At 38.3% G+C, this 12,541-nt stretch overlaps 1 protein-coding gene across 3 annotated transcripts in view; it reads right to left on the bottom strand.

The window, feature by feature from the left end:
* Positions 1-1,819: 1,819 nt before the first annotated feature.
* SEMA5A (semaphorin 5A) overlaps positions 1,820-12,541 on the bottom strand; it is a 341,520-nt gene continuing 330,798 nt past the window's right edge. For all 3 annotated transcript variants that reach the window (XM_026842316.1, XM_026842312.1, XM_026842315.1), the window contains exons 21-23: positions 10,569-10,616; positions 8,217-8,428; positions 1,820-6,806 (exon numbers count right to left, since the gene is read on the bottom strand). In XM_026842316.1, coding sequence (XP_026698117.1) covers positions 6,687-6,806; positions 8,217-8,428; positions 10,569-10,616 — 380 coding nt within the window. In that variant the 3' untranslated portion in view covers positions 1,820-6,686. The remainder of the gene's footprint in view (positions 6,807-8,216; positions 8,429-10,568; positions 10,617-12,541) is intronic.

Raw genomic sequence — 12,541 nt, 5'->3', positions numbered from 1 at the left:
CTCCACACACACCCCACCCCCCCACCCCCGAATTCAATTTAGTAAATTTTTTTTTTTTTTTTTTTTTTTTTTTTTGAAATGATGATATGAAACTACCATCTCTGTTCAGACGTTCATTTCAGTTGAGGAATTGCTATAGTACATTCAGTTTAAGAACAATTAAAATAAGACATACTCAGTATCAGTATAACAGTTATTTCACAGACCATGATGTCAGTTTTACAATACCTACTTTTATCAGACTTCATTACTAGTATAAGATCAGTCCTTCAAATTGATAAATCCTTAGCTAGGTAGAGCTGTAATCAGTTTCCCACAAGAAGAAAAGGCAAGGGGAGAAGTATGGTGTCATTGTTTAGCTCCAGTTAGCAGTTAAGGCACACACAGCCACTCACTCACTCCTCCCTGGTTGGATGGGGAAGAGAATCAAAAGAGTAAAAGTGAGAAAACTCGTGGGTTGAGATAAAGACAATTTAATAAGTAAAGCAAAAGCCACAGAAGCAAAGCAAACCAAGGAATTCATTCACCACTTCCCATGGGCAGGCAGGTGCTGATCCAGGACAGCAGGGCTCCATCATGTGTAACGGTGACTTGGGAAGACAAACCCCATCACTCCAAACGTCCTCCCCTTCTTCCTTCTTCCCCCAGCTCTATGTGCTGAGCATGACATCCTATGCTATGGGATATCCCTTTGGTCAGTTGGGGTCAGCTGTCCCAGCTGTGTCCCCTCCCAGCTTCTTGTGCACCCCCAGCCTATTCACTGGTGGGGTGGGGTGAGAAGCAGAAAAGGCCTTGACGCTGTGTAAGCTCTACTCAGCAGTAACCAGAACATCCCTGTGTTATCAAGTTTCGAGCACAAATCAAAAACATAGTTTCATAGCAGCTACAGAGAAGAAAATTAACCCAGCCAAAACCAGCACATACGCAAAAAAGTGTCCAACCTGGATCCAAAGAGCCAACGGGAAACAAAGGAGTTATCAGTTCCCAGTAAACCTCTCACGGTGCTTTCATTCACACCATGGCGCAGTGTCAGAGCATGCCATCTGGTGTGGATTCTTTTTTTTTTTTTTAGTGAATGAGGGAAACTAAAGGGGTACACTCTAACTGGTAGTGGGTGTTCAGCCCGTGGGACTAGCCTGGAGCTAGTCCAGAATCCATGAGTTCAGCACCAGCTGTTTTGCTCTGCAGATTCGCTCCTGATGCCCTACCCTTCCTGCCAACAGATACTGCAAAAATGCCACCTGCACTGCGGCACTTACTGCTTGCAAAGCATTTTGTTCTCTTCTGGTTAACCTAGTGCTGAGAGTGTCACCAGTTTTTGTTTTTTTTCCTGATTCTGAGTAACAGTCACAACTTTGCACAGGTACCTGTTGTAATCAGACTGCTTTTTGCTTGGGCAACTAGTTGGCTTGACTGTTTGGGAGGTTACAGACTCAGCAGCCTCGCCCTTCGCAGTTCCCCCAAACCCTCTAAGTTTCTGTTAAAGTTTAGTGACAGGTTTAACAAGCCTTCAGTCACATTCTTCTATGTTTTTGTTTCCACTTGTGCCTACCCTTGCTACTGCTGGGGTTGAAATCTTTGCCAAACCTCCCAGGTTAGCACATTTCCCTCTTTGTACCATCCCAGTTAGAAAATGTTGTCGCATGGCAACACAATGCAAAGCATTCATTTAGTCACACAGAACAGTCTAGCTAAAGGCCATTTCAGCCACACACAGATTTATTTTTTGTGGAGAAGAGAGAAAGAAAATGAAAACATTCACAGATCCCAGAACCCTTCTTTATTTGGAAGAATGGCTTTTAAATGAAGTCAAGCAGTATCTTGTTTTATCATTCATTTATTTAGCAAAGAAAGGAATGAATTCAAATACCCCACACAATAAACACATATCTATTCCCTGATATCAAGATGCAGATTTGCTTGTGAACAATTTTAGATGAAACTGTTTTCTTACTATTGAAGTCATCTTGTACTGTGCATGGATTTGTGCAGAAGCAATATATTTTGGGCTTGATCCTGTAAACACATTAAAATAAGTAACTTGCTACATCCATACCACTGAACTGAGTTGTGGATACTTATATGATGAGTAAAATGATATTCAGGAGCCTAGATTTTGCCAAATTAGGCATCCAAATGACAGTGAAAATCATAGGTGTATCTCTCTAGGCTCACTATAGTTTTGGTGGAGAGACACAAGCCCTCACCAGGATGTAACTCTGCCCATCTAGGGATGTTCTCCCAGACGAGACACAGAGGGTGCTGGTGGCAGCTACAGTCAGTAAGTGGTCAGATGCCTCAAGCAGAGGAAGATAAGCTTGGACCAAACTGTTTACAGAATTGATCTCATACAGCAAAGCCATTATGTATACAATTAACTTTAGGAATGTGCTTATGTTGCGCCGATTTTAATAAAACTGGTCCCACATTTAAAGAAGTGAATATTTTCATTCTATAATCATGAAGAAAAAATATTGAAGCATTTATTTCTATTAACATTTTTGTTGCATCTGGGACCTCTTACTTTCTAGTTTGGATAGCCATATGGTCTGATGCTCTGAGAACTTTCTTCACTTAACATAAGTGCTTTGGTAGCTCTTGATTTGTACATTGATGTGGTATTTTCCTAGAGGTTACTGTGGAGCTCTGGTAGAGCTAACTAAATGCACAATGTCCTACACCCATCTGAGACTTTAATCAGTACTGCTTAATAGCCTGGAAATCAAAGCCATTTAAGTCCCATTCTTTCTCCCACTCTTTTATGAAAAACTTAATCCTAGTCAAAGATCTCTTGATTAGTTTCAGCCAAACCACACTGTTCCAACAGCAGGTGACTGCAAACGGCTGGAAAAGCTTTCACGTAAAGTAACTTTAAATGACCACAAAGGTCAGGAGACTCAAATCAAAGTACAAGATAACTCTGCAAGCACAAGAGTCCATTTTCTAAGCAACTGAGGAATGTACGCTACGTATCAGACACAAAAATAAGCCCAAAATATGTACTAAAGCATAATTCTACTTTGAGTTATCCAATTAAAGTATATAATGTACCTGATCTGTCTGGCAATCCTGTTTCCTTCTCACTCCATGTAGCAGGGCTACACAGAAATAGCTTTACTCAGAGAATTTTGATCTATTTGCCAAAATGTTTGCATTCAAAATAGAGAAACATCTTTAAATTTATGCAATCAGTGTAAATGTGGTTTAGTAATAGTAACTATTGGCATCAGAGGTAATACAATTATTTAACCAGAAAAGATCACTTTATCCAAGCAAAAGGATAAGGGGTATTTAAGCATGGCATTTAATGGGCAAGGGAGCTGATTTTCCCTTTCCAAGAATAGAACAATGCTCTAAGAACCAAATTTTACCCTTGTGCAAATTTGAGAGCTCTATCAGCTTAAACAAGGTTTGCAGGCAAATGCCCACTTTGATACATTTTTGGCAAAAGAAAAATAAGAACTTTCATGGCGATATCTTCTTTTGACCAAAATGTGTGTAGACTATTTTAGAAAAAAAGCTAAATAAAGTAAATTGAAAATTAGTAGAGACCGCAGTTTGCTTTGCTCCGTATATTAGGAAAGGCTTAAACTACCTGGGCAGCTGTGTAGAACTCAGAAGGTGAAAACACTGATATAGGCAGTGCATCTGGGGTCCTCTAAAATTACTTAAGACAGAAATATCTAATGGATTTAAACTCTGTGGTCTCAGAATCCATCTTGACAAGGAGATCTTGCCATCAATTTTTTTCTCCTTGAAGTGCTGTGAAATTTTCATGTTTACTGCTTTAGATAGAGGGTTGAATATACCTCTGCTTGTAGTTAAGAACAAAGTAATTTAGGAAGCTCAAAACCGAAAATAAACCTCCAAATGTTTAAAAGATGCACTTTTCTGGCAAGTTGGCATGGTGTTTAAATGACACCACACAGGAGTGGCTCAAAGAGCTGGAACACCTGAAATATTCCTTGGGGAGATGGAAGTGTGAGCAGACTGAACATCTGCTAAATGCACTTCTACATATGACCATGCAGACTTAACCTAAAGTATTATTACTGCATATATAACACATATCTAACATATGTATCTATCCATGAAAAGAATGGAAAATAGATCACCATAAAGATAGGCGTGCCTCAAACTACTGAAGAAAAAAAAAAAAAAAAAAAAAGAAAAAGCTAATTTCAGATAATTTTAATTAAAGATGGTTAAAATAAAAATACATAGTTCAAATGTTTTTGAGATATTGGTCTCATAACTAATAGTCTAAATATAAAATCCACAAGCCAGACTAATGTGCTCTTAGTACAGGGGCAGAGAGGAACAGTGTTGCACATGTGTGTGTATGTACATGTGCTGCTTTTTCTTGGCAGTGGCAGCAATATAGATTTTATTTTCTTTATCTTATTTAAATGTAAAATTTTATCTTTTGGCATGAACAGCGTGATTCAGATACTGGACTAGTTATGATTTGGAAAGCTTTTTCCCCCTCTATCTGTTTCACTGTTTTCTTGCAGAGAAAATTTCCTCTTACCCAGGGCAATCAGCTGATTTCTTCCTGGAAAACCAAATCTAATGTACAGTAAAAAAAAATAAATTACAAATTACAGAGAACCAGTATTATTATACTTTCTGGAGATAAACTGGTGAGAGGGTGGGGTTCTTTCTTTTGACGAAGTTAGTAACAGGGAGAGCTATTCAGTTGGAAAAAATAGGTGGCTGATCTTAATTATTTTCATAGATGGTAAATGTGCGTTCATTTTACTGCACAGCTTTTCAAAGACCATTTGCTTTCCATTTTTTCATTTTACTGCAGAACAGAGATAGGAAGCACAGTGCTATGTTGAGATCTATCCCCATTCAAAAATGTTGCTCATTGCCATCATCGGATACAGTGTTTACCCTTGCTATGTAAGTGGCTGGACCACCAAAGTGGTGCTCAAATGCAGTCTCACATGATCAGTGTTTCTTGGTACTTTCTGCCTTTTTTGTACATAGCTGTGAATCATTATAATCTGTACATGTTTTTCTCTATTTCCCTATCATAGCATAACCTAATGATCAAGGGCTCTAAACACAGAATAGAAATGTTTGTACTCCACTTCTCTTTGCATACCTGCCTGGTATTCTGGTGCAATGATCTTTGCACCTTGCATGCTCAAAAAACCCGAAAGCCTAATTCTTCAATCCTCAATATTCACTTTTAATTTCTTTTTACAAGCTTCTGAGAATAGCAAATGCTGCCTTACTACTAAGTACTCTGGAAAATCTGGCCCAAATCCCTGCCCTTTTCTTTTTAGTTATACATCTGGAATTTCAGATACAAAAATAACAATGTCATGAATGTGGGTGAAGACAGACAGAACAAAGAAAAATGGTATAAAAATTCTTTGTGTTTCCTCAACTGCCACTATAAAAGGAATTAAAACTGATAACTTAAAACTCAAAGAGCATTTTAAATATTTACATCAATGAAGTTCAACAAGATAATCACTTAAAACACCATAAGAATGTTCCTCTAGGGGCTGACTAGCGTGGGTCAGACACAGCAGCAAGATGAGACAAAGTTTTGCAAATACATCTGCATTTTCTGAGCCAGCTTTGTTTGTCAGACACGTGCATATAAAGTAAAAGCCAGAAAGAGAAAAGCAGATCTATGATTATGCCTACATACCCCCAAGAGCCTGAGATGGCACACAAAACATGGTGCAGTCGTATTTTTCTGTGACCAGCCTGACAGCGAGTGCTACAGCAGAGAGACGAGCAGGTTGCCATCCACACGCACCAGGGAGAGGAAGCCTGTGGGAAGCCAAGACTTGTGCAAGTCTGCATGCTGCAGCAAGGCTGGTTTACTTACAACACACAGAAAAACCTTTCAGTGTGCCTCTCCCATCTGCCCTCCTCCATCAGCCTCCCCATGGGATGTGCCCTTCCACACCCTCCCAAAAATTAAACCGAACTAGGTGAAGGCTTTATGTGACTGGGTTTGGCTCACAACTGGAAACCACTGACCCTGTAGCTTTCTGGGTTAATTACAAGATTGTATCCCTTGGTATGGCCTTAGTCTCTGCACTCTGAACAGCTGAACTGCAGCCGGAGTGATTTACAACCCAGGATGATCAGCTCTACAGAGGCCAGAGCTGTGGCAGAGCCTTGCTAAACCACCACGTTTCTTCTTGTGGTTGTTCCCAGCACTCTGCAAGCTCTTTTTGGTGGTGTGAGCTTCAGGAGATTGCACAGAGGGCTCCGTGGCTAACAGCAGAGCTCCCCTTACAAACCTCATGGAAATAAAAGACAGTGCCTAAAAAGAAATTAGATCTGTACTCCTGGCACAGCTTTAAGGAATTACATTAATATTTTTTTAAAAGCTCAGGAATTATTTAGTCACTTGCTAGAGAAATCTGACTGGAAGTTTATGAAACTGAGTGAAGTGATGCAATCCTCACGAGTGGGCCACTGACACCGAGGGGCTGCATCCAACACTGAAGGCCAACCTTGCACTCTGCAAAGAAAACAGCATGTCACAAACAAGTGTTTTGGGCTTTTGGCAGCAATGGGACATTGATGGCTTGGATCGTGCTTGAAATGTCTCTGAACTTCATCTCTGAAGCCTCAATCACATGAGCAGTCAAGTAGCACAGGCCTTGGGGAATGGGGAGGTACAGGAGGCCAGAAAATATACAAGCCCATTAGTACTCATCATAATTATTGAAATCTGTAAAATAGGTATTAGAATAAGTCTTTGCAGTAAGATGTGGATTGAAGTATTTGTTTCTCTCTTCCAGAATCAGGTTGTTTTTGTTAAATGCCTGGGGAAAAAAAAAAAAAAGAAAGAGATAAGAGAATGGGAAGGGCTGAAGAAAGGTAGTCACTATCTGTTCTTTCACCAACTCAGTTTTTGTGGCAAATATCTGTCTATACTAGGTCAGTCAAAAATACATTGAGAAATACCTGCACATTTACAAACACTTGCATTTGCATGCATCTTCTTAGATAATAACATTCTCACAAAAACCAATGATAATAAAGTAAAACCAGGCACTTTCCTCCCAATAATATAAAACTCATTTTATGATTAAAAATACTTTTAATCATGCATATTCAGTTCTTCCTACTAAAATGATTCACTCATTATCTTTTTATTGAGTAGGAATTATTTTCTCTTTACTGCATTAATTTCTTGATTTTCAAATGTAATATGCAGGAAAAATATCTTGAAGGTCTTAAGAGTATGAATCCTGGGGTTTTTTAAAGTGATATGGGTATTTAGAGTATGATTTTTTTTTTTGTTCATTGTTTCTGTAGCTATCCAGAGAGGTGATTAGTGGAATTTGGAAAAGCTTTAAATTAGGTACATATCCCACCACTGATCACAAAACCTAGACTTTTCTTGTCATTTTCATTTTTAATGAAATTCTTTAAAATGTCTTTAATTAGAAAGAAAAATGCAAAAATGAAAAACTGGATTATCCAGGTACAGTTTAAGAAAAATCCTCATTTACAAAAAGCTTTGCATCTGCATGAATAAACTGTGTAATCTGAAGACACTGAACTAGGTGTTTTCAGAATGCTCATCCTTCCTTAACTCAGAGGATCTGAAAAGCAGAGCTTTTCTAAAAGGTCACAAAAAGAAAATAGCTGTTTGGAAACAATGATCATAAGATACAAATATATGCCAGACTCCCAGCTAATGTCAATCTGTACTGCTCATTTACAAAATGTTTTGGGTATGGACACTAGCTGAGAGTCTGACCCGAAATATATTCACTAGATACACCTCTTGTATAAAGACATAGTACAGGAAGATGAACAGTGCCCCTGACACTGTATCATTGGAAACAAAGGATTATCTTCAAGATGTGTCACAACGATTGTTAGTGGCCCTGTTTACTCCTTGAACAAGCCACTAGGGAACACAATTAGGGAAAAAAACTCACAGAATGAAACTTGAGTGATCTGATTTTTTCCAGGAAAGGCTGCTGCTGTCTAAATTATACAACACACAAAATCTAGCTTCCTGTGTAATAGGGATTGACAAAGGAAAGGATCTGTTAACTACTGAACTTCAAGTGAAATCTTGTTGTTTCATTAACAATCAGCATAATTTGAGTCCAAATGCCACTGCAGAAAATTAGCAAGTAGAATACTTTCAGTGCAGCAGAACTTGTGTCTAGGAACATATACACCATGCATTATAGAGCTCCCAACCCACTTCTCACCTTGATGGCTTCTACAGAATCGTATTTGTCCAGTTTGTTGATATGGTTGGTAATGCTGGTATTTAGAGGAGCTGGTGACACTGGATGGATGACAGTCGCATCATGGGACTGTTGCTGATATCGTTGGCAGTAAGTGTAAACAAGCAGGGTAAGAAGGCAACCAAGTATTGAGCTACTTAATCCCACTGCGATCATGTGAAACATGTTGAATTCTGCGGAGTGGAAAGCAGAAGACAATTTTATTTTTAAGGAAGTAGCAATAAAAGCTTAAGCTTGGGGGAAAATATAGACAAGTGCTTGATTCAAATAAGGACAAGGGAAATTTCATCTGTTTCCCAGAAACATCTCAATTGCAATGGTTTATCCCTGTAGTAGCAAATGCATTGTACTTCCCTGAAGGGATCATTATAACAATCTTAGATACCAATACATCTCTGTGAGTATTAAGACAGGTTTTTGAAAGATGCTTAAACAAGTTCAGAATCCAAATAACAGATGAATGAATTGCATTTTGGACGTTTGAATAGTTCAGCAAAATTTTACTTGTCTGTATAATGAATCCTTGTTATATATAAATTATGTATATCAAGTGCATACATAGCTTTTTTTTTTTTTTTCAGTGAACTACAGTATCACCTCCTTTGCTGTTCTTCTAGTTCTTTCTCTTTTAGGTAGTGACTTGTCCTGATATCTTTGAATGACAATCCTGTTTTTCCTAAAATGTTTTCTGTATCTCCCTTTATTTGGTATGTCCCAGAAGCAGTGGCAAATATTTTTTCTATCCTTTGCTTTGATTCTTGCTGGGTGTACCTGTTTCTGTATCTTTAATATATATGGCTGATTTGTTCCCTTAAGCCTTCAGAATTTTTTCTATATGTAAGGGGGAGTGAGGAAGAAATGGTAGCGTTTCAGAGGGAAATGGGAAGGAGAGAGAGAGATGGGGACTCCTCAAAGCTCAGTGTGCTTTTAACCACAGCAGTCAGAGAGTGCAAAGTCAACAACTCAGAACCCAGCACTCTTCTGTCTGCTCTACCCCTCAAAGACACTATGAGATCAGATGACAGGAAACCCTCTCCACCTACACAAGGATTAAAACTGAGGAAGCTCATTACTGCATGAAACTGTAGAAGCAAATCTAAAGCACAATCATCCCCTGAAGTTACCAGAGATAGCAGTTCAGATGTGGCACCAGTAGGATTAGCTCAAAATAAACAAATTACACTGCTTTTCACTGTTATTTCAAACTGGAGCTGTGCTTTTTGATTATGAAAGAAGTATCACCGAGAAGCTCATGTCAGAAATTTCATCTTAACATTACTCAAAATTTGTTTGTGCTTGCCTAATGAAAGATTTTAAACTGAAAGACTGGCACAAGTCTGAAAAACATCTGTTAGACCTTTTCCACTGTAATACAGAAAAATGTGCTAGCACATAGGTCCATTTTTTTTCAAATGCCAAAGGTAGAACCTTTTCATGCCTACTGGGGATTTAGAAACAGAAACTAATATTTTAATGACTAAGTTGACTGCCCAATATATAAATTTCCACTGAAATACCCTTCTACAATTTTATGAGAGTTTCCCACATTATCCTGTCTCCCATAACAAGTTACCATGCACACTAATACTCTTGCATAACCCCTGTGTTTTAGTTGTCCCTTATCAGGTTAAAAATGCAGATTATCTGTGCTTGGAAGAATACTAGAACTGGCTAGAGCTATTACCATGACGACACAGACTAAGCATGATAGCTCAGCACAAAAAATGGTCACTTTTCCTTTTTCTTCTTGTTCGTATTGTTTGGGGCTTTTTTTAAACAGTTTTCTCTTTCAAGATTTGTTTTGCTAGCATCAGAACTCTGGAATGGAACTTTTTTTTTTTTTCCCCACTTTTTTTTGTCTTTATCAGTGAAGCTGAAAATGAGTCCCAGATACAGTCTGAGCTATTAAATGGGTTAGCAGGCTGGCTCTCTGCTATTTATTTGGAGCCCCAAAGAGGTTTCTGAAATTATTATCCTGAAAAAGGTGGAGCAACTTTACAAATTTTGACCTACTGATAATGAGCTTATAATAGGAATTTCTTTTTGAATGAGGGTGAATGTCGTACTGAAAAAGAAGAAAATATAAACATCCAGTAATACATGTTCTTGTCTCAAAGGTCAGCAATGGCAGATGGATTTTTAATGAGAAATCCTGCAGCAACTACATCTCCTTTTCTGTACAAATGTAAATAATGAGAATGTGGCATTTAGAAAGTAGAATAAAACTAAGAGAGTACAAAAGATGAAACCAAAGCAAAAAATGAGGAATCCATATTTCAGCATTTAACACACATCTACAGCTGAAAAGCTTACCTCCACATCGTTTTTCTTCTATGCTGCTGGATCGTGCCACTGATATTTCTAGAAAAATTAATAAACCACTTATACCAAGGAGAAAAAAAAACACTACAGAGAGCTACTAGTTTGATTAACACAGTAAAGATTTGAAAATTCATTCTACTACATCCAATCTTAATCCAAAGTAAAAAAGATTTTGACTACATGGTAGAATTAACAAAAAGGTCCCATGACATCTTCAGGTTTTTTATGGCTCCCACGTGAAAGCAGCAACATATTTTCAATTCTTGCCTCAAAACTTCTCTGGAATTAAAAAGATGAAATGCACATAAAACCATTCTTTGTGGAGTTTAAGCATGTTGTCAAAGCGTTGATTTTCTGAATAGTAAAATTAATGAGAGTTTAATTATCGTGTTCAAAAGAGCTCATTACTTCTACTAGCACTAATGTGAAAAGAGGGAATTTACAAATCTTCAAAAACCTGCCAATTTCATGGGTCTCAGTTGTAAACCAATAAAATGTAATTCCAGCCTGTATCCTTACCATTTTGACTTTGGAAACATTCTGAATAAATATTGAATAAGATCTGTTGGCAATCAAGTTTTCTTGCTCTTTACTTCAGGACCATGGCTTACATGAAAGGAAGTCCTGCCTTACAAATCTCTTGAACCTCTCTGAAAGGGTCAATGATCATGCAGATCATATGGGTGGGATAACTGACATAGTCTACCTGGATTTCAAAAAAGCTTTTAAGTTCTTTGTCAAAGACTTTCCAGGCAAGAAATGAGATGAGGGAAAAGATAGAAAACAGGGTAGTACTAATGGAGGAAGGTTACTCCTTTTGCAGGGACCTAGTCTTTTCAGCAAAGAGCTAGAAAAGCAGGAGAAAAACGTGGGTTTGAAGTTGGGTGATGATACAAAGTTAAGGCAGCATGGACGGGGCAGGCTGTGAAGGGCCTTACAAAACTAGGCAGTAAAATAACAAATGGAACAGAATATAGATCAGTGTAAAGCGATACATACTGTGGAAAGCAATTCTAGCCTCACATATAAAATGATGGGCTGTGAGCTGACCATTACTATTCATAAGTGAGATTGGGGGGTGATGATGAATTGTTCCATGAAAATATCAGCTTAATGTTTAGAAGCAATCAAAAAGGCAAACGAATTGCTAGATACTACTGTGAAACCAAGTGTATAGGACAGGGTATCAGTATTACGGCACTTTACAAATCTATGTGTTGTCCACACCACAAACACTTTGTGCAGCTCTGGTTTTCCCATCTAAGGGTGCCTCTAGTAGAACTGAAAAACAGAGCAGAGAAGGTCAGCAATGATGGCCACAGGTATGCAATAGCTTGTGTATGAAAAATTAACAGAGTAGGCTCTCCACTGCTAAAAGATGATCCATGTGCAGCTACTGCTAAAGGGATCACAATTTTTTACCTTTCTTCACATGCTAAATCAATACTATTTTTAAAATGAGAAAGTAGCAGACCTGACAGAAGAGCACTCTCACAGAGTTAAAAGCTGAGAGCACACTTTGTCTGATTGAGACGTTAATTCACAATCCAAACAAAAAGAAAAAAATATACCAGAAAACCATAAAGCTCCACAAGGTAATGTTGATAAGAATTAACTGGAAACACAGCAGCAGCAATGATGAGAAATCATTTTTGCGCTGCCAGAATCACTCTATATACTGTTCTGTAGACGAAAGAGCTAAGGTAAGCAGGAGGAGACAACGTGAGGGTGGATGTGCCAGCACACTAGCTGAGGAAAGGAGGGAGGTGAATTAGAAAAAGAAAGAGAAGTTGGGCAGGAGGGAAGGAGAAAAGTCTGAGTTGGAGGACCTGGAGGAGTGAAAGCAAGCTGAATGATCCCAAGAAAGCAAGCTAGTTTGCCTAAGGTGAGCGCAATGGGCATAACCTTATCTGCTGTGATATGGGTAATTTAAGGTAGCAAACAAACCAGAAAGGTGAGAGAAG

The sequence above is a fragment of the Athene cunicularia genome, assembly GCF_003259725.1.
Source record: "Athene cunicularia isolate RWA chromosome 2 unlocalized genomic scaffold, athCun1 chr2_part1, whole genome shotgun sequence".
In the NCBI taxonomy this organism is placed as follows: domain Eukaryota; kingdom Metazoa; phylum Chordata; class Aves; order Strigiformes; family Strigidae; genus Athene; species Athene cunicularia.
This window is presented reverse-complemented; position numbering and strand designations above follow the sequence as displayed.